This window comes from Equus quagga, chromosome 6, assembly GCF_021613505.1.
Source record: "Equus quagga isolate Etosha38 chromosome 6, UCLA_HA_Equagga_1.0, whole genome shotgun sequence".
Lineage (NCBI taxonomy): Eukaryota > Metazoa > Chordata > Mammalia > Perissodactyla > Equidae > Equus > Equus quagga.
In genome coordinates this window covers 6,002,131-6,024,600 of record NC_060272.1, presented here as the reverse complement: position 1 = coordinate 6,024,600, position 22,470 = coordinate 6,002,131, and the positions used below count along the sequence as shown (strand labels likewise).

Below are 22,470 nucleotides of genomic sequence, written 5' to 3'. Positions count from 1 at the left end.
ATGCTTGCCCAAAGTGGCAGAACCATGCATCAAACTTTGCGGTTTTTCTGACTCAAAAAGTTATGCTTGTTACAGCTATAGTAGTCCATGCTGACTCTTTTTAATATACGTTGCCCTGCCCCCTTGTCTACTTGGAAATGTCTTCATTGACTAAAACACTGTAAAACATCATCATTCAGGGTTCAAAGGAAGTGAAACTTGTTCTTTAGCTATTCCTGCTTTTCCCTCAGTTCTGGCCCAAAGCAGCCCCTTCACTAGTCTCTCTTTCTTCATGCTTTCCTAGACCGTTGTACAGTAGGAAGACAGCATAGAGATGGGCTGCAAAACAATGCAACATTGTGATTCCTAAAAGAAGCACTTCAAATTACTCTCTTTCTCCCCTATCAAGGTTAATCTACAAAATCATTTGTATTTCTATATACTAACAATCAGCAACTGGAAATTGAAGTAAAAAATACATTTATAATGACATAAAAATATGGAATGCATCAGAATAAATCTAACAAATTATTTGCAAGACTTTAATGCTGAAAACTACAAAATAGAGAAATTGATGAAGGTTGAAATAAATGGAAAAACATACTCTTCTTATGGATAACAAAATTCCATGCTGTTAATGTGCAAATTCTCCCCCAATTGATTTATCAGTTGAGCACAATGCTAATCAAAATCCCAACAGGCATGTTTATAAAAATTGATGAATAGATTGTAAGATTTATATGAAAGTGTTAATGACCTTGAGTAGAGAAAACAAAATTGGATGGCTCATATTATCTGATTTCAAGCCTTACTGTGAAGGTACATTAATCAAGACCATGGAATATTGGTATAAGGATAGACACTTATATCAGTGGAACACAATGGGGTGTCCCAAAATAGACCCACATGTATATGGGCAATTGATTTTTAACAGAAGTGTCCAAATAATTGGATGGAGAAAGATGTTCTTTTCAAAAGTGATGCTGGAACATTTGGACAGTCATATGAAAAAATGGTGAACCTTGACTCATATATAGCACCATATACAAAAAGCCACTCACAATGAATCACAGACTTAAATGAAAAGCATAAAACTGTAAAATTTCTGGAATGAAACCTGGGAGAAAACTTTTTTGACCTTGGGTTAAGAAAAGAATTCTTAGATAAGTCAAGAAGCACAAACTATAGGAGAAAAAAATGTTCTTTGAAACACACTGTTAGGAAAATAAAAAGACAAGGCAGACTGGGAGAAATATTTGCTACATGTGTGTCTCATAAAGCACTTGAATCCAGAATATATAAACCCAATAATATGACACCAAAGAACCCAATAAAAAATAGTCCAAAAATTTGAACTCATGCTTTACCAGAGAAGAGAGATTCTTATGTCAAATAAGCCATCAAAATGCAGATTAAAACCACAGGGGGAAGCCATTAACACACTTAATAGAACGAGGATTAAAAAAAGAAGACAAGTACTGGCGAGGGTGTGAAACTGCAACTCTAAGTTATCCTTAGGGGAGCACCAACTGGGGCAGCCACTGTGGAAACAGTTTGCTATCTCCAAGGTATTTAACCAACGTAATGAAAGCATATGTTTCCACAAACACCTGTCCACAAATGTGTCTAGAAGCTCCACTCACAGCTGACAAAAACCGGACAAACCTATATGGTGAATGGATAGGCAAAGTGTAGTCCATCCTTCGATAGAATGCCACTCAGCAATGAACACCAACTATTGATGTAGGAAGCAGCGTGGATGAATCTCAGAAACATTAAGTCACTGAAGCCAGACACAAAAAACTACGGGTTGTGTGATCCCTTTCATATGACACTGTAGAAAAGGCAAACAATAGTGAAAGAAACAGTCATCAGGGCTTCCAAGGGTCTGGAGGCTACGGCAGATAATTAACTCCAAAGGATGGGCACAAAGAGACACTTGGGAGTGATAAAATTCTATATATTGCTGGTTATGTGGGTTATGCAAACATATATATATTTAACTAACTATATATAACTGTACGTATATTTAACTAACTATATATAACTGTATATGTATTTGACAAAACTCATTGAATTTTACTGTATATAAGTAGTACCTCAATAAACCTGAATTTTTTTAAATCCAAAAAGTGCATTACCTTTAATTAGAATCACAACTACTATGGTAGAATACATGAAATAATTACGTTTATATATATTGCACTTGATTAAATATGTATGTATTTCTGCTTGCATGGTAACATTGAGGGAAATAAGTTTTTAAGTCTTACTATAATAAAGTGTTACAATGCAAATTACGCATTTAGATTGTGTTTATTTTTTTATGACCATTACAAAATAATGGCTTTTCTTGGCAATGATGTCTACAGAAGAACTAAAAAAGAAAAGTAGCTTTTATTTTTTTTTGCCTAGCTTGAGTTATAAGTAAGTGATAAAACTTATTCTCTTTGTAATATTACAATCCTTAAATATGTCATTCCTTTAATTACCCTATTATTATTTTATTACAAACTCTAAATATTGCCCATGATTCTATAATATATTTTAAATCCTATATGAACAATATTTTAATTAATTGTATAATTTTGCCTTCTCTTGGTTGCAATTGATTTTCACATTTAAATATCTTGCTTTTTTCAGTTGTATGTTTCAACGTTAGCATTTAAATTGCTTATTGATTTGTCTATTACTGTCGTATATACCTTCATAAGCATTTTTTTCTGAGGTTGAAATGAATGTATTTTTCTTTTAAAGGTGAAATTGAAATTTGGAGCTAATAGAAAAGTTTACAGATTTTTTTTCCCTGCAGTGTTGAGAAACTTTCTTATCTGAATAAAATACTTTCTATACCCTGCTGTCCTGTCGTGGGAACTTTTGATTGATACGGCAATGTTAGAAGACGACTAATTATAGCATTGGTTATTTCCTGTAGCGGTCCACTGGCGTTGCCAATTGCCAAGCAAGACAGTTTGTTGGAAAAAGATATTATGTTCAAAGATGCAACAAAAGGTCTGTGCAAGAGACAATCTCAGGACAACACCCCTGAAAGCACCACCATGATTGGCCCCACCAAACTTGAGCAGGTAATTACACCCTTACTGCTTGCGTGCTGGTATTGCTTTCTATTACATCATGCATTACAATCTAACCTTTCATAAACAAGCACCCACTAATTTCCATTCAAAGATAAATGAATGAATGCAAAGGTTAATATTTTGTTTATAATTTCCATATATACATTATTTACATACCAGGAATGTAAGCTCAGCCAGTATGTTAATTCTTGAATATTTCCGGTTACATCATTAGTCATCATTTTGATTATTATGTAGGCTGTTTTTTGTTTCCTTCAGATATCAAAATACTTCACATAACAAGAAGAAAGACAAACCAATCACCAAGACTCATTTATCCTTAAAAGTTACTGTGGTGGCGTCATCGTGTGTGTGTGTGTGTGTGTGTGTGTGTGTGAGTGCACCCCAGTGCCCAAGTTATGAGACATCACATTGATGAGCTTGGGGTTATAGAAATTAATGGAATTTCTGTTATCTTTCTCACAGAAATAAATGATTTTTATATGTTTCATGTTTTATAAATGGCAGAATAATTTTATAAATATCAGAGTAATCCTTGGAAATATTTTGTTTCACTGTGTCTAATTTTGAATATTTTAAATACGATGTAGTTAGTTTTCTAAAAACCCTCTTTTAAAAGTTTAATTTTTATTTTAAAATAACTAATAAATAATTTTTGTAATTTTGAAATATTTCTAAATTTTATTAGGTATACTCATCAGCTCAGGCTGCCATAACAAAATACTGCAAACTGGGGGGCTTAAATAATAGAAATTTATTTCTCACAGTTCTGGAGACTGGAAGTCCAAGATCAAGGTGCTGGATGATATGGTTTCTGGTGAAGGCTCTTTCCTGGCTTATAGATGGCTGCTTTCTCACTGTGTCTTCACAGGGTGGAAAGAGATAGAGCAAAAAGAGATAGTCTCATAAGGACACCAGTCCTGTGGAATCGAGGCCCCACCCTTATGATCTCATTTAACCTTCGTTACCTCCTAAGGGCCCTGTCTCCAGATGCAGTCAGATTAGTTAAAGCCTGAACGTTATGAATTTAGGGGGACACAATTCAGTCTATAGCAGTAGGCAAATTGAATGTTGGGTAAAATTTAGGGCAAAGTTTAAGGGTCTTATGAACCTTCTATAACCTTAAATGCCTATTACTCAGTGAAAGAAGCCTATCTGAAATGGCTCTATACAGTATGACCAGCTATGTGACATTCTGGAAAAGGCAAAACTATGGAGACAGTAAAAATGTCAGTGGTTGCCAAGTGGTTGGTTGTGGAAAGCATGAATAGGTGGAGCATAGAGGATTTTTAGGGCAGTGAAACTACTCTGTATGATATTATAATGATGGATACATGTCATTATACATTTGTCCAAACCCATAGAATGTGCAACACCAAGAGTGAACCCTCATGTAAACTGTGGACTCTGGGTGATTATGATGTGTCAATGCAGGTTCATCGATTGTAACAAATGTACCACTCTGATGGGAGATGCTGACAATGGGGGAGGCTGTGCTTCTGTAGGACCAGGGGTGTATGGGAAAGCTCTGTACCTTCCTCTCAATTTTGCTGTGAATCTAAAACTGCTCTAAGAAAATAATACCTTAAAAAAGGTGAGAGAACATTCACAACATAATTTCAAGTGTAATCCTTATAGAATGACTGTTCTGTTTTTAATTTAAGTTCTTTATAAATTGTATCCTAGACGTTGAAAGCACTTAGAATCATGTTCTATTTCTTTGGTCTTAGAGAGGGAACAGCTATTATTCAGGTTTTATGTTCATATATTATGTATATTGTGTTCAGTTATTGTCTATATCCTGCTCACCCGTATCTCCCACTGTAGGCACCACACTATCCTACGTTCTTGGCTGTGAGCTGCATAGGTGATTCTCCCAGAGGAGGAATAGCACCGTCCACGGACCGGATTATACATTCGAGTTTCATAGGAGGGCTTTAGAAAAGGCTTGTCAAAGCAATAAAGTTCTGATTGACATTTTAAAGAGAAATCCATAACGTGGAACATTTTTTAAAAATTGAAACAAAAAGCACAGCATCTCCCCTCTCAGATTTTTGTGAAATATAGGTCTCATCAAATGGTAACTGTGTAAATGAATATTCAAGGCTCGATTTAAACTTTTTTTGGTTCTGATAATCATGAAAATTAACATTCGCTTTTATAACACCTCTGAAAATGTAGAATTTTTCCTAAGTTTATGAGAAATACGCCAGACATTCTTCCTTCTCTCCTCTTGTTGTCCTCTTTTCCCTCCGCTTCCTCCACTCCCTGCCCTGGCCTCTTCTTCCAGTCTCTAACTAGTTTCCTCCCTTCTTAACTACTTCTCTCTCCCTTCCTCTCTCTTTTCTCTCCTTTCAGAATATATTTATTTAAATTTAGTTCAAGCTTGCAATTCAAGTCAACTTTTTATTCCATTTGGTGAAGGCATGTTAGCCTGGGAATAAAGAGAAAGAATGATGCAGTCATAAAGATTTGCTCTGGTTCAGGTCAGCTGCAGGAGCTCTATGACTCTGGACATTCCTTAACCTCACTAAGCCCCATCTGTGAAATGGGCACATATTACTGACCTCATGTGTTTGTTATGAGGATGACAAAAGGGGCTGGCCTGGTGATGCAGCGGTTAAGTTCGTACGTTCCGCTTTGGCGGCTCAAGGTTCGCCAGTTCAGATCCTAGATACGGACCTACGCACTGCTTGTCAAGCCATGTTGTGGCAGGCGTCCCACATATAAAGTAGAGGAAGATGGGCATGGATATTAGCTCAGGGCCAATCTTCCTCAAAAAAAAAAAAAAGATGAAAGATTAAGGCTATGAACTGATGGTATAATTACCAAGAACAGAATAAAAACTCAATAAGATATATCTAATAATTTTATTGTTATTATTTATATGGACTGACTGTATATTAGATTTTCCTAAAGGGGTCAAGTCCTCTTTTCACTAAATTTATCTGTTCCTAAGTCAAGTAATTCTAGTTAACACTTACCCAGGTTTATTTTTTTCATCAGTGAAAATATAGATTATTTTAGAAGATAATACAAAATAGTACTGTATATTGGTTAACATTTCAAAGCTTAAAAATGCTTCATCTGCATTATCTGATCCTCAAAATACCACTGGGAGCAAGTTATTATCCACTTTCAATACCTAACTCACACTCAAGTTTCAAGTTGAGTTTTAAAGTGACCAAACTTAAACTCAGGGAAAGTTAAGCAAATTGCTTAGAATCACAAGCGTCTCTTCTCCTCTGTATCCAGTGCTCTTCGGGACACCACAGCGAGCTCCTGGTTCATTTTCCAGAGCCCTGATGACTTGTGACAGTTCTAGAAATAGGAGGGAAAGTTGGCATTCCATAGCTGCATGTGTAAGAGAGGGGTTTTGGAGACAGGCAAGAATTCTCCTCCTGTGGTCCGCAGATATGCCAACATCCACGTCCACAAAAACTTCGATCCTCAGCTGAAAAAGGAAGAGTGAGGGAACGCACCCAGTAAATTTCACTATCTAAGAAACATCTGACAGAATAAAAAAAGCAGAGAAAAACATTGAAACTGCTACCCTGCCGTGGTGATAGGCTCAAACTTGGGAAAGCTTAGTAAAGTGGCAGATTATCACCCCTTTGTTTGCGATGACCATCCCAGTGACGTTGTGTTTTTTCTAGTTCCCTCTTACTCAGTTCTTTCTTCCATAACTGCCTTTCCGCAAGATGTTGTTGCTCTTATTCTGTTTGTCAGACCATGTCGTTTGCTCACTAAACTTCCAGTCCTTGGACATATATCACTCATCCCCCAGGGAGAAACACCACAAACAGACAAAACGACACAGTAAAGCGAACAGCACTCAAAGCGGTGCCAAAATGTAGAGACAAGGAATCAGTGGATTCAGAATATTTCCAAAACTTAAATTCCCTTTGGACTATGAAACATTTCTCAAAGTATTTCTCCTAAGTTCTTCCTGACTTTCTATCCTGAATTATGTCTGTTTTGTGTTCTAGAGATCTCCTTTTAGAAATACATATAGATATGTATGGATATTTATATATCTTCATAAGAACCATAATGGCCAATCCTAGAGAGGATGTTAATGTTTTTTACGTCTTTATCCCATCTCTGTTCTAACTATTGTTCTAACTGCTTGATAGACATTGGTAGTATACACTATCGAGCCAACAATTATAGCATAAAAATATTCACAGACATGTTTTCTTATTTTTTTCCTACTTGTTATCAGCTGTCACAATGCTTTTGAAATCTGTATAAAGAATGTGTGCCTTGAATAACCTTGCTTAGGATCAATTATCAAAGCTTTCCTCCTGATCATTTTGGAATCTTGGTGATAAATGCAAAGAATTCTTGCTTTTGTCTACTCGAACACTGTATTTGTCATGTTTCATTCCCACAAACAGGCTAGGGAGTTTTCACATTTTTACTGTCAGCCTAGTATTTTTTTCTAACCCATGTGACAGCTGTGCCACTGTAGATGAAAATCCTCAGGAATACTGAGGAGATGTCTGCAGTGGCTCCTTCAGCTTCTTGGAGCAAATGCAGGACTTCTGTTAGTGCTGTTCATGCCTTTCCTAACTATGTACACAGAAACTTGCTTTGAGCTCCTTAGAGTTGTGGTTATAAGAATACTATCTTATTGAAAATCATTGCTTCTGAAGAAAAAAATTTTGCTCTTTATTTTTCTCCTTTTTCTGATTGCTTTGGGAGTTAAATATGTATGCTAACTTGCTGGACACTTGTGTCTTATATTTGCATTGTTCAAAGTTATTGCAATCATATTGATTGATATCATATATTGTATATTCATGAATAGGTATATACGTGTATTAATCTTTGTGTATATATATGTATATACACATACATACATACATATTAGTTTTCTGGGGTGCATATCTGAGTGTATGTGTAATTAGAAGTTTTTGTACTTTCAGGAAATGCTTGCAAAGACGTTAGAAAGAAAATATATTTGTATCCATCCCTAAATTGATAATGAAAGTTCCCTTTTATGCATCTCTATGAAAACTTTTGCCAGTAGTCTTTTCATTTCTGGAAAACACATATTAACCCATTTGTACTTATCTTCTAAATCTCTTTTATATCTAAAGGCAAACATACAAGTGCGATCCTGGAATATAGGAAAATTCTCCATCATTATAAGTAAACCTTCGATTTTGTCCAAATCAGTCCTAAGTAATCAATCAAACGTAATTCGGTAGCCACAGTTGAGTCTGGCGGCCCCTCTTTGTCTTAAGTAAATCTGCGGCCAATCCACCCCTTCTCTTCCCAGTCCCCGATAGGCCGCCAGCACTTGGAGCTCGTCAACTGGTCTCAGCACTTCGACCTTTCGCTCCACAAGCTGCAGGGCACCACGTTCTCAGTGTGAGGCAGCTCCTGTCAGCCCTTGGCTTCAGCCCTTCGCTGACTTTCCACGGTCTTTGGAATTCGGCAGAGCCTCCTATGGCCGGCAAGCTTCACCTGCTCCTCCCCCACCATCTGCTGCCGTTTCCTCCACCCGCCGGCCTTGGGAGCCGACATCCACTGCCTCCCCACACCCATCTCCTTCTGACCTTGGGGCCTGTACCATCTGCTCCCACATCCCAAAGGGTGGCCTTTTAAAATTATTTCCAATGTCAGCTTTAATATTGACTCCCTCAAGGAGGACTTAGACCATCCAATCAAAAGTTCAAGTTTTCTGTTTTGGAGCATCCTGGTTTTGCCCGCGTGGCACTTTTTGTAACTGTAATGTCTTCTTTATGTCCTTACTTCTCCCCCAGTAGACTGTAAACAGTCTGAGGTAAAATACCACATCTTTTTTCCCTCTTTGTACTAAACCACTAGCATAATGCTGGTATAGGGTAGGTGAGCAAGAAGGAAAGGCAAATTATTGAACATATGTTATCAGGTTTATCCATTATCTGTTAGAATTTCTCCACTGTTACCTAATGGTTATTTTCCCCACTTCCACTTCTGACTTATTAGCTGTGTGATCCCTGGGAAATCACCTGGGCTCTCTGGTCCTCAAGTTCTGAATCTACTAATTAAGGATGTTGGACTATATCAATGAATTTAAACTTTTAAAAATTATTATGTAGCAGCAGATCGCTCCCCCAAAAGAAATAGAGGAAAGAGAACTCCAATTCCTAAAGCAGATGGAAGATGAGCATCTTTGCTGAGGGCAGCAGAGACAGGCCCAGAGCCCTCTACAGCTGTCCACTTCCTCCCTCCTCCAAAGGCAACCTCAGGGAGCTGCCAGAGACTTTGCCATTGGTGTCCACGGCCCTTTCTAGGTTTTTGACTAGCTGCGTAACAATGCACCCCGTTACCGCACACTCATCCGCGGGGCACGCACCGTGCCAGGCCCTCCACAGGAGTTTAATTCTTACACTCCTCTATGAAGACAGATACCGTTATTTGCCCTATTTTGTAAGAGAACTGAAATTGACTTAATGTTAAGAAAGAAAAACGTTCAAGGTCTCAGAGAGAAAGACATACCACTCGATCTAAACACCGTTCACCCAAGTGAATACAAGTAACTGATGTCTTAGATTTAGATGAGCTTGAATTTCCCCTTATTCAGAGAGGGGAAGCTCAAATCAGTGTGAAAGATTTTTACCTGAGTTAGCATGACTGATGCAAAACGCAGAATGAGAAACTGCCTGGTCAAGAAGCCTGCAGGGAGCTTCAGCGAGGGGCTGGGCGGTCCTCACTGACAGCGGTCAGCCTCTCAGCACTCGGGGCCTGCGAGACTCTACAAGGTGGAACCAAGTGTATAACATTAAAAAACTGACATAACATAATCCCCAAACTGATTTTGACAACCCATAAAATATTAGGAGAGCTGGAACATTATGACTTCTATTTTTATCAGCAACAAGTTCTAGTTTTTGGATACCACTCTTAAATTATTTAGGTGAATGTTTCTGACAGTATCAAAGCTGTAAAGCTATGCCTCTAACCCAAAGTTAAATGACTGATTTTAATCAAACTATGTTATATGTTCTTTGTATATTAATTCTGAAATTTATTTTGAAACATGTTTCTTTTAAATGCTGCAAAAACAGAAAATAGTAAACTCAAGGTGTTGGCTGAATGTGTGCATGTTGGGTGGAGGGAAGAGGCTTGTTCTTGACGTTTCTGAGATCTGGAGTATTTTACAAATTATTTTTTTAATAAATGTGCTGCTATTGGAATAGTGTGTTTCCCACTTATACAAATGGTTGCATATCCAATGCCAGAGAGCCCACTGCCATCACAGCTGTCCAACTGGAAGACGTAACAGACCCCTTCTGACTGTTTGAGATTCTCAGTAAAGAATTTGAGTTTCTATTATCAATGCATTAGGATTAGAAACAGTCTGGGAAAACAATGACCTGAATTTATGAACTCATGCGAAAGATTACATTTTGTGAACTATTTACTAATGTCAGAGAAATAGTCTTAAATTTAGTTGTTTTAGAAATGTCTAATATTTTTCACTCCATAAACATTTAGCTGGTAAACAGTAATATTTAATTTCAAATTATTTAGCAATGGAACATACAATAATACAATATATAATGCAAATACAAATATAAAAGGGAAATACAAATATAGGATACAGTCACAAATGCAAATAATACACATTAACTTACTGTTACTGAAAATGCTTTATGGGCATCTGAACTCACAGAGGCATTGATAAGAATATTCTTGTTCTTTTGCTCCTCTGTGTTTGACATGAGAAAACCAAAGCTGTCCTGGTTTATTAAATATCTACTTTTCAGAGTATATCTTACAGATATTACATTAAACAATGCCCATTTCTAACTTGTAAATGATAGATTGATGGGTTTTTTTGTTTTAAACGTTGCCCAGTTTTTAGCCTGTGTCACTCTATGTTAAATTGAATAGGAAAGCATTTTTTTCTTTATGACAGAGTTATCTTAATCTCACAGCTACTTTAATCTTAAGACTAATGTGGAGCAGAATAATAATCACAAGCCAAAATTCTAGTGTCTACTCTTAAAATGCAGCCTCCTCCTCATGTGTGCAGAAACTGAATTCCAGGCAGACTGCTTGCCTGCCGTGCCAACAACAGGAACGTGAGAACAGGAGAAGTTTGCTTTAGCTTGGGGAACACTGCAAATACATGAGATTTTCAGCTGCCTGTCTCCCGGAGGCCTCAGTGCAGTTCAGAGCTGTCTAAATTATAAGTAGGGACTTGCAAGAGTTAACATGCTGAAATAATTTTGACAGACTTATTGACTTTGAGAGAGGTAAGGCGACATTCGGGCTGTGTCTGTGTATGCATGTGTGAGTGTGCCTGCACGCTTCTGGGTATAGAGCAGAAATTCTCCTCTGAATACATTTCTCTGGGGCAGTTGAATTTTTTGTTCCTTCGACATGAACCATTTCATCTTATAATAACAGTTTCGAACTCAGATGGTCTTTAAACTTTGACATGTAATTGAAAATGGAATATCCAACTGTGAAGAAAGTTGATTGGAAAGCAATTAGAATTGATCTTATGTATTTTTTCCCAGGTCAAGCTAATGCCTCCCGCTCCAAATGATGACCTAGCAACGCTCAGTGAGCTCAACGATGGCAGCCTGCTTTATGAAATTCAGAAGCGCTTTGGGAACAATCAGATATACGTAAGTGCCCTTGAAATTGCCTTTGGCGCTGCTTTTGTCTTGTTGCATATTTTCACCCTCCAGTCGTGCTGATATTACAGGTAAAGGGCTATTGTTGCTTCTGCTCATGCTGATGGCTTAAGGTGGATTTCTCAGAGTTCAGGTTCATTATTCTGGTCCAGTTATAAGGCAAGTTCAGCAAAGATCCACATTTCAAAGTTGTTAAGTCAAAGTTAATACTTTGGGGGTAGACAGCTTTCCTGTTGCCATGATTGTGGTGGAAGATCTTGCTGGATCCAGTGGGATCCACTTATAAATCACTTATAAAAATGCTGTTTGTTTCATCTACTTTAGCTTAGCCTGCTAGATCTGGAAAAGGAAGCTAAAGAGGAAAAACTGACTACGCATGGACTGCTTCTCTATTTGCATGAATAGGAAACTATTGTTCCTTTAAATTTTCAAGAAACATCTTTGTAAAGTAAATGATTTACACACATCTCTGATAATATGATACAAATTTATGACAGATGACAAACAGCATGGAGAATCAATTTGTTGTGGTTCTATCCTGGTTTATATGTGTTATTTCTTCCAATACTCATAACAATGTAGACATCCTATAATCTCAATCTCTCTCTCTCGCCCCCTGTCTTTCTCTCTCTCTGTCTCCCCCTCTCTGTCTCTGTGTCTGTTGCTCTCTCTCACTGATTTTGTTATATTCAACTCTGAGCAATTCAATCAGAACGTCTGTAGAGAAATCTGATTATGCACGTCTGCTATCCCTTTTTGATAACATTTTTTCCCTAGTCTACTGAGAAGGTGATTAAGTAATTTCCATGTAAATGTGAAATCTCAGATTTCCTTACAAGTAATAAATTGTCAGGTGCTGATTAGCCTATGAAATTTCAATGCAACATCTTAATACTTGGATAAATTGCCTGCCACTATAAATACACTTAAAATTAAATAGTTCTATCAAAATTAATGGAATTGAGTCATGGACATAAAGTGGTGATCCCTGATTACCTGGGTCTCTGTCACCACCCTGTTACTTGTGTACTGTTTTTATTCCGCTGTCTGGCCTTTCCCAGCACTGTGTTGATTCTTCTTTTTAACTTCTTAATTATATTATCAGAATACGACTGCTTGAATATTTTTGAATCCCTTTATTTCCTTCATGCTTTTTAAATGACTTTGTCTCCCAAATATCCGTTTAATCTACCTCTCTTCATCTCTCTGGCCACCATCCTCATCAAAGCCACCATCATCCCTTCTCCGACAGCCTTCTCACTTTCTAGAGGAAACTTCATTCCCTTTCAATCTGATCTCGCACTGAACTAGAGTAATTTTGGTAAAGAACAAATGTAATCTTGAAACTCCCAGTCTTAAAACTTTCCTACACCTTCTCATTTTTCATGAGTTGACCACAATTCTTATTCACCATCTGGCCCCAAACTCTATCCGTGACTCTTAGCCGCTGATCATGCCCTCCTTCCTGCGTCAGGGACTTCCTTGGACTGTTTTCCTTTCTCCTAAAGTTCTGTTTCTACCCCATGAAATACTTAGTTTTATAAATTCCCACTCAAAAGTTCTTCAGTCCTTAAATCAACCTTCCCAGACCTTCCAGGTTAAGTCACTTTGGACGGTCTTTCCCATCGCTTGTGATTATGTGCCTCATTGATGATTTGATTAATGTCTGGCTCCGGAGCTAGACTCTGAGCTCAGGGAGAATAGCAGCCGTGCTGGTTTTGCTCACCACGAGGCCTGGCCAAGCACTTTCTAGTCTTAAATGACAAATACTTCCTACCTGTTTATCGGAGTCATGGCTCTAACCCCTCGGCACAGTGGATCATCTTCATAGATACTCTGCTACTAGGTTTCTCTCTCTGTCTGGATAATCAGATTTAATATTCCCTACTTTGCTAAAGTTCATGTAAAATATAAATTTGCCACTGTGTGAGACATGATTTTCCTTTCCTCTATACCTGAAATATTGAAGAGGTAAATTGTTTAGGATCAATTTTGTGATGAGTGCTCTAAGTTATGGCATTTGAATTCATGTCTAATGGATAGGCAAGCAATTTAAACATTATTGATTGAATAATAATAAGTGCTTCTTAAGTATATTCTGTGGACCATTGGATATATGAACATTTATTACAGTCTGTAATGAGAGTAAGCGTTAGGAACTCTTACAGCAATTTGAAGATTTAATTTCTGTCTGTTGATTATAATAAGAATCAGGGCTTGCATTTTGTATGTATTTGTCTTTTTTCAGTTTCGTTTTTATTGCATTTTACAAAAGTATCAGTGCATGATAATTTGGAAATGAAAGCAAATGTTCCTTCCCCACAAATACAAATTAAAATATTCCAGTCTGATCATCTGATCTGGACACCCACTCTCCCAACATGCTCCTTTCATGCCTTTCCCATCCTGGTTAATGGCAACCCCATTCTCCCAGTTTTCAGGCCAAGGTGCTTGGTAAGAGTATTGATGCTCGTTTTCCTTCCATACCCCACATCTGATTTTAGTACAAATTTCATCAGCCGTACCTTCAACTTATACACAGAATACAACATCCACTGCTGTGCCCTGGGTCCATCGAAGCCAAGACGAAATATTTCAGCTGAATTAATATTTTAGCTGGGATTGTCATCTCTTTTTGCTATAGTCTCATTTGTTCTGTAAGATAATCTTTCAAAACAATCTGTGAGTTGCTCTTTTAACTAAGTGTACAGCATTCCATTTGGACATCAGGTTGAGATGTTTCCATACAGTCTGAGCAGTAGGAAGTTCCCAAACCTCAAACAGAAAATGAATTGCAGGCGATGAGACATCCGCTTGCTAGGAAATGCACAGAATAAAGGCATTGCAGTCCCTGAATAATTATTGTCCACAGTAACAGAGAGAATAGAATGTGCCGTCAGATCTCTTCACAGATGGCCGATAAGCATGTAGGCAATATTCCCTTTACAAACACTAGTAGAACTTGAGACTCATCGAGAAAAAAACCCACCAAATAAACACAGGAGCTCCCATAATATCTAATTAATCATACATGGAACCTGGCTCATTTCAGCCACTTAATAACTTAATGTTCCCCGCAAGGTGACCTGGTTGGATCCAGCAGGTCTTCTTTTAAGAGCATTTTAAGAGGTAAAGGCTGACAAGCTGGCGTCAGAAGTTGAAGTCTCTCTCACTTCAAGAATATTTGAAGTTAGGTAGATGGACACACTCTTCCCAAGCTAATACTGCCGCCCAGCCTAGTTCTCTAAGCCTCATCTGCAATATGCTGTGCCATACCTGCTGCACCGCTCCTATCATCTGCTCCATCTAGAAGACCCTTTTGAGCATTTAACATGTGTAAGCTATTGAAAAAAAAGTAGTGTGTTAGAACGATGAGCTGAAGGAAGTCTCTAGGTTTCTACAATTTAAAAAATTCTTGGGCCGGCCCCGTGGCCGAGTAGTTAAGTTTGTGTGCTCTGCTTTGGCGGCCCAGGGTTTCACTGGTTCGGATCCTGGGCGCGGACATGGCACTGCTCATCAGGCCATGTTGAGGCGGTGTCCCACATGCCACAACTAGAAGGACCTGCGACTAAAAATACACAACCCTGTGCCAGGGCGCTTTGGGAGAAAAAGGGAAAATAAAATCTTTAAAAAAAAAATTCTTTCTTTGCGGTACATTTAAAATGCTCTATTTCATCAAAATGCTGTCTTCAGAATATGGCATAAACCTATATAAAGTTATACTTTATGGCTCTCATTAACATTCAAATCACATCTTTATAAACTTTTTTTTTTTTTTTTGAGGAAGATTAGCCCTGAGCTAACTACTGCCAGTCCTTCTCTTTTTGCTGAGGAAGCCTGGCTCTGAGCTAACATCCATGCCCATCTTCCTCTACTTTACATGTGGGACGCCTACCACAGCATGGCGAACCCCGGGCCGCCGAGAAGCAGAACATGCGCACTTAACCGCTGTGCCACCGGGCCCGGCCCTGTAAACTATTTTTTGTTTGTTACAAAATGTGTTTTCAAGAACAGTCTCAAATTCCTGCAATAATTAAGCCAATATAAAAACTATATCTCAGTGGAAAAATGCAATTTAGAGATTTTTTATTTGATTTTAAAGTTCTTCATCTTCTTTAATTAGCAGATTTCTTAATTCTCCCTCAATCTACTTTCTAATCTTATTTTTCTTCTCTGGAACTTAACAATAATTTTCAGATGCTTCACTAATAAGATCCTTCTTTGGTTCAATTATTTCATTTTTTTTTGGGGGGGGGGGAAGATTAGCCCTGAGCTAACAACCACCGCCAATCATCCACTTTTTGCTGAGGAAGACTGGCCCTGAGCTAACATCTGTGCCCGTCTTCCTCTACTTTATACGTGGAACTCCTGCCACAGCACGGCTTGATAAGCGGTGCCTAGGTCCGCGCCCAGCATCCGGACCAACGAACCCCAGGCCATGGAAGCACGGCTGGTGAATTTAACCACTACACCACCTGGACAACCCCTACTTCTTTTCTCCTTTACTCGGCTGTAAAATCCCGGCCAATCTTTCTTTTGAGTAAATGTTGTATTGAATTACAACATATGAAGAGAATAATGCACAACTCAGTGTATGACTTCATTAATTTTTATTTTGTGAACACACCTATGTAACCAGCAGCTTCATAAAGAAATGGATTATAAGAAGCCCCTTCCCCAATTTACTCTCATCATTACAAAAGATTATGGCACATACATTTACAGGTTAGTTTTGTATGTTTCTTACTTTGTATAAAAGGAACCATCCAGAGCGTTCTCTGTAGCATCTGTCATCTTTGACTCATCATCATATTTCTGATACTCATCTGTGCTGTGGTTTATAGTGGAAGTTATCCATTTTTATTCCTGTATGATAAGCTGCTGTAGGAATATATCCTAATTTATTTATTTAATCTACAATTGAGGAACCTTTGAGTTGTTTCCACCTTTTGGTTATTAAGAATAATGCTGCTATAAACAGTCTTATGCATGTAGTATGATCAGTATTATTTTTTGTATTAATTTTTTTTCAAATTCTAGCCCTTCTGAGAGTTGTGCAATGGTATCTCATTAAGCTATTAACTTAAATTTCTCTGGTAACTAATGATGTTGACCAATATTTGTTTGTTGCTCATTTGATTATCTTATTTTGTGAAGTGCCAGTTCAATTATGTAGCCATTTAAAAATAAATGGGTTGTTTTACTTTTTCTTCTTGTCATATGGGGCTTTTTATATATTCAAGATATTGTTTCTTTGTCAGATGTACATACTGGAAGCCTTTTTTCCCAGTTTGTGATTTGCAATTTAGACTTCTCGTAGTGTCTTTAGATGAATGGAAGTTTGTAATTTTTACAAAGTTCTTTAGCATTAGTGCTTTTTGTGTTCTGCTTAAGAAATTTTGGCCTCAGTCATGAAAGTATTTTCCTATATTTTCTTCCTGCAGTTTGGTTGTTTTAACTTTAACCTTTAAGGCACACTACTAGTGTGGAAATGATTTTATGATGGTTAAAGAGGACGGTCAAGATTAATGTTTTTCCCACATGGCTGCCCCACTGCATTGCAGTGGTTCCTTTGTCATAAATCAGGTGGCCACGGGGAGTGAGTCTATCTCTAGAATCTGTCTTCTATTGTATGAATTTGCTTGTCTGTCTGTAAACCAACACCAAAATATATTAATTATAAAAGCTATAAAATAAATTTTGATATATAGAAAGACTTCTGACTGTTCTTCAAGATGTCTTGGCCAATCATGACTCTTGGAGATCCATATATATTTTAAAGACAATTTATCAATTTCGATTGAATTTTCATTTGTTATTGCACTGAATATATTGATTAGTTGGGAATCATTAAAATTTTCACAACAAGTGATTTTCCCTTTCATGGAATGTTATAACCCTCCTTTGGTCATCTTTAATTTCTCTGAAACATTCTTAAATTTTTGGTGTAAAAGTCTTGTCCGTTTGTATTAGGTCTATCTCTAGGCATTTTTCAAGTTTTGGTACTATAATAAATGTTATTTTCTTGGTGAAAATAGCAAGCAAATTTCATTTTCTAATTGTGGCTAATATAGAGAGAGACAATTTTGATTTTTTTATATTCACCTTTTATCCATCAAACCTGCTAAATTCATATGTGAATATTAATTTAGATGGAGATTCTTGTGGATTTTCTGCATATGTTGCCATATACTGCAAATAATAACTTTTTTATTTTTCTCTTTTAAATTGGTAACTTCTTTACTTTTTTTCGTGCATCATTTCATGGGATAGGACTGTCAATAAACAAATGACTAGAAGTGACAGTAATAAGCTTCTTTGTCTCATTTCCAATCCCAGGAAAAAGCTTTCAATGTTTTATCATTAAGCAAGTTGTTTGCAGTAGCTATGCCACAGGTAGAATTACTTTTTATTAGATTAAGGAAGTTCTATTATATAACTATTTTTCAAAATTATTTTTAATAATGAATGGACATTGAATGCTATTCAATTTTTTTGGCATTTATTGAGATGCTCATATGACTTTTGTTTTACTTCTTAGTATTGTAAATTTCAAGAGTTGATCTTCTAAAATGAAGCCAAGCTTACAGTACTAGAATAAAGCTTATTTGGTTGAAACGTATTATCTGTTGAATGCATTGCTGTATTCAGTTTGTCAATATTTTGCTCAGAATTTTTGCATGTATTTTAATGAGAGAGAACAGCTTGTAATTTTCCTTTCTTTAAATATACTAGTTATGTCTTTAATATCAAGTTTATGCAGCCCTCTTAAAACGAAACAGTGTTCCCTTTTCTGTTATTTTCTGGAATAATTTGTATAACATTTGTTTATTTTGTATATCAACATTGGGAACAATAAGTCAAAGTTTTCTTTGTGGAAAGGTCTTTAGACATGGATTCAATTTCTTTTACAGAGAAAAATCTAGTTAGATTTTCTGTTTCTTATTGTGTTGGTTTTAGTGAGATGGTGGATTGTTCTCCACCTATTTCAGTATCCAAACTTAGTGGCTAATATCCTCTTCAGCTGTTTCAATAGCAATATGATTGCTAATATCCTCTTCCCTGTTTCATGTCTGTAAGGTCTGTAGTGATGTCATAGTTCTGATATTGGTGGTGTTGCCTTTCCTCTTGTTTCTTCAGTCAGTTTTGTTATGTTATGCTCTATCTTATTAGATTTTTCAAAAGATCACCTTTTAGCTTTTGTTTTATATCCCATTAGTTTCTGCTCTTATCTTGATTATTTTTTGTGCATAATTTGATATATTTTGATGAGCTCCTTGAAATGGATACTTAGATCATTAACTATTAGCCTTTATTCTTTTCTAACATGCATTTCAGCTGATAATTTTCATACCACATATAGCTTTAGTTGCATCTCACAAATTATGATATGGTGTAATCAAAATATTTTCTCATTTGCATTATGATTCCTTCTTTGGCTCCTAAGTTATTTGCAGATGCATGAGTTCCAAACATTAGGTGATTTTCTATGTATCCATTATTTATTTCTATTTTAATTCTACCATCATCAGAGAATATATTCTCTGTGACTCAAATCCTTTAAAACATAGTGAAACTAGCCTGTGTTCAATTTCAAAGAATGTACATTCTGCAGTTGTTGGTAACAATGTTCTGTATAAATAAATTGGTCAACTTGGTAATTATTTATTTCAAAATATCATCTGCTTATTTCATGAGTTACTAAGAAAAAATTGTTAAAAATTTCTCACTATCATTGTGAATTCATCCTTTTCTCCTTAATAGCTGTGTTTTTTTTTTCCATACATTTTGTGATAGATTTTAGTTTCATAGAAATTTAGAATTGCTGTATCTTCCTGATTGTTTTGTCCTTTTTGTGACTGGTATTGCTTATTAGCTTAAAGTATATTTTCTATGAATTGAGTATCGCTAAACTAACTTTTTTGCTATTATTGTTTGTATGTATATCTTGCTTCATTTTTTAACTTTTAAATTTTATTAGTCTTCATATTTAAAGTTTTTCTCTTTAAAGCGGCACATAGTTAGTATTTTAATCCAGTTCATAATCTTTGTGTTTTAATTAGAGTATCTATTGGCTTTACATTTGATGTAGTTGGGTTTAAATCTATCATTTTATTATTTGATATCTATTTGTTCCATCTGTTCTTTGTGCTTTTGTATCTCATTACTGGTCATTTTTTAATTAAAACAGTATCCTTGTTTGCTCTCTGTGCTTAATTAACTTTTCAGTTATGCATTTTATTATTATTCTGTAGCAACATAGAACTCATTACCCTATTTACTTCCTCCAGTATATTTTCCCATGTATTTTAATTTTGTATTTTATATTCAGACTGGTTCTCACAATACCCCTTTAAGATAGATTCTTAGAATGCAATCATTTCACTTGTTATGTGTTCAATGGAACAAGCCTATTGGTTTTATTTTATTTGACATTGACTCTTCTATTTCTTTGTTAACAAGCTTTTAAAACAATTATCAAAATACTAAAGTATGGTTTTTACTTATTCTCTCTATTTTCACAGTGATTTTTAATTTTAAAAGTGCTATCTATATGGTTCAATAACTATTGATATCCTTTTCTTTTAACAGACTTTTATTGGGGATATCCTCTTGCTTGTTAACCCATTCAAAGAGCTTCCAATTTATTCTACTATGGTGAGTATAAAATTTAAAATACTGCTTAATAATGTACAGTAACATTCACCAGACATACGTATTTGTATCAAATGACTGATTAAGAAGAAAAAACAAAACAAAAGGTAAGGTCAAACTTTTCAGGAAATTCTAACTGGAGTTTGTATAATAATGACTCAGATTTGTCTTGAGGCAGCACTGAAAAGGGAAGTTATTTCATCAGGAGGTTCCTTTGCACTTATAATATGTACTTGCTCTGTAATTGTAGTCACTTAGACAGACTTCTAAAATTAAGTAATATATTGCAGTGTTTTCCATGCATTCTTGAGTAATTCAAGATCAGTTGGTTTAGAGTCCTTGTTTGAACATCATGATCTCTTATGGAGATCTATGATGTTAAAGCAATGGGAATAAGAAAGGATAATATGGAATTTATACATTTTCCCAAATAACTTGCCAGTTTTAATCATGAGACTGTCAAAATTAAAAGAGAAATTGCTTTTGGAAAAATTATTTCAGGCAACTGAATAATTTTTCTTTCTTGTACTTTTCTTTGTGGGGTTTTTTGTTTTTTGTTTTTCTGCTGAGAAAGATTCGCTCTGAGCTAATATCTGCTGCCAATCTTCCTCTTTTGGCTTGAGGAAGATTGTCCCTGAGCTAATATCTGTGCCAGTCTTCCTCTATTTTGTATGTGGGTCCCCACCACAGCATGGCTGATGGGAGGTGTAAGTCTGCACCTGGGATCTGAACCCGTGAACCTGGGATGCCAAAGCAGAGTGCAATGAACTTAATCACTACACCATGGGGCCAGCCCCTTTTTTAGTTTTTAGTATCAAAATTATGCTGGACCCATAAAAGGAATTGGAAAATATTTAAATTCTGGACTTAATTTTTTGACATATAGGACTGGTCATATTTTTTATTTCTTCTTTTGTCAGTTTTTAATAGTTGTGTTTTTCAAGAATTCTCTTCATTATATTTAATTTTCAAAAGATTTTGGCATAAAATTATTCATAATGCTATTTATCTTTTTAATGTTTGTGTAATTTTGAGTGATTTCTTTCTATTCCATATGTTGATAATTTGTGACTTCTCTGACTTTTTAAAATCAGTTTGCTAGGAATTTTTAATTATATTAGTCTTTTCAAAGAAAAGAATCTTGATTTTTTATTTTTTTCTATTGTATATTTATTCTCTATACAATTGATTTCTGCTTTTTATTTTTATTGTTTTCTTCTTTCTACCTTCTTTGAGTTTGATTTGATAGTTAAGTTGTATAGTTATATCATTGATTTTATGTCCTCCTTTTATAAATAAGTATTTGAGGACTTTTATTTTGCTTTAAACACAGCTTTACTTAATTCTGCATCTTTGATATTTCACACTTTCTTTAGGTATTTTCTTTTCTATTGTGATTTCTTCTTTGCTGTATGAATTCTATGAAAACATAAACAATTTTTTTCTATATTCTACACTTGTTTCTCTTTGATCTGCAGTCTGCATATACTGGCTGACCAGGTTACTAATTCTCTCTTCTGTTGTTTTGACTCTGCAGATAAAACTGTCTATTAAATTGCTGATTTCAGTTATGTTATTTTTTCAATATTAAAATTTCCATTTTATACTAAGAGATTCTAGTTCTTTGGTGAAATTCTTTGTCTTGCCACCTAATTTCTTGAATATGGTAATGATTTATTTTTAAATGTGCCTGATAACTCTGATAAGAATATTATTATTATCAATCTAATCACTCTAATACTAGAAAATCATAATTCTAATCTAGCCTAATGATAATATCTAATATCTGGGTCTGTTTTTAGTATGTGTGTTTTGGTCAATTGGTTTTCCATTATGTGGACATATTTACTGACATTTCTGGAAAATGTTGATTGAATATCAAACCTCTTATATAAAAAACTATAGAAGCTAGGATAGTGTTATTTTCTTCCAAAGAAGTTTTGATTTTTTTCACCTGGTGGGTGCATAAACTGTAGGCAGATCACGTTGACTCAGTTAAGGCCCCTTTGCTTTGTATTTGTCTTGTGCATAAGGTGTGCCCCTCATATAGGTCTCAAATGAGAAGCTGGGATGATGTCCATCTAGGCTTTCCTCTG

The 22,470-nt window shown here is 35.8% G+C and overlaps 1 protein-coding gene across 1 annotated transcript in view; it reads left to right on the top strand.

The window, feature by feature from the left end:
* MYO16 (myosin XVI) overlaps positions 1 to 22,470 on the top strand; it is a 450,985-nt gene that overhangs the window by 130,173 nt on the left and 298,342 nt on the right. Inside the window, exons 9-11 of the mRNA XM_046664745.1 lie at positions 2,915 to 3,065; positions 11,600 to 11,710; positions 20,312 to 20,377. Coding sequence (XP_046520701.1) covers positions 2,915 to 3,065; positions 11,600 to 11,710; positions 20,312 to 20,377 — 328 coding nt within the window. The remainder of the gene's footprint in view (positions 1 to 2,914; positions 3,066 to 11,599; positions 11,711 to 20,311; positions 20,378 to 22,470) is intronic.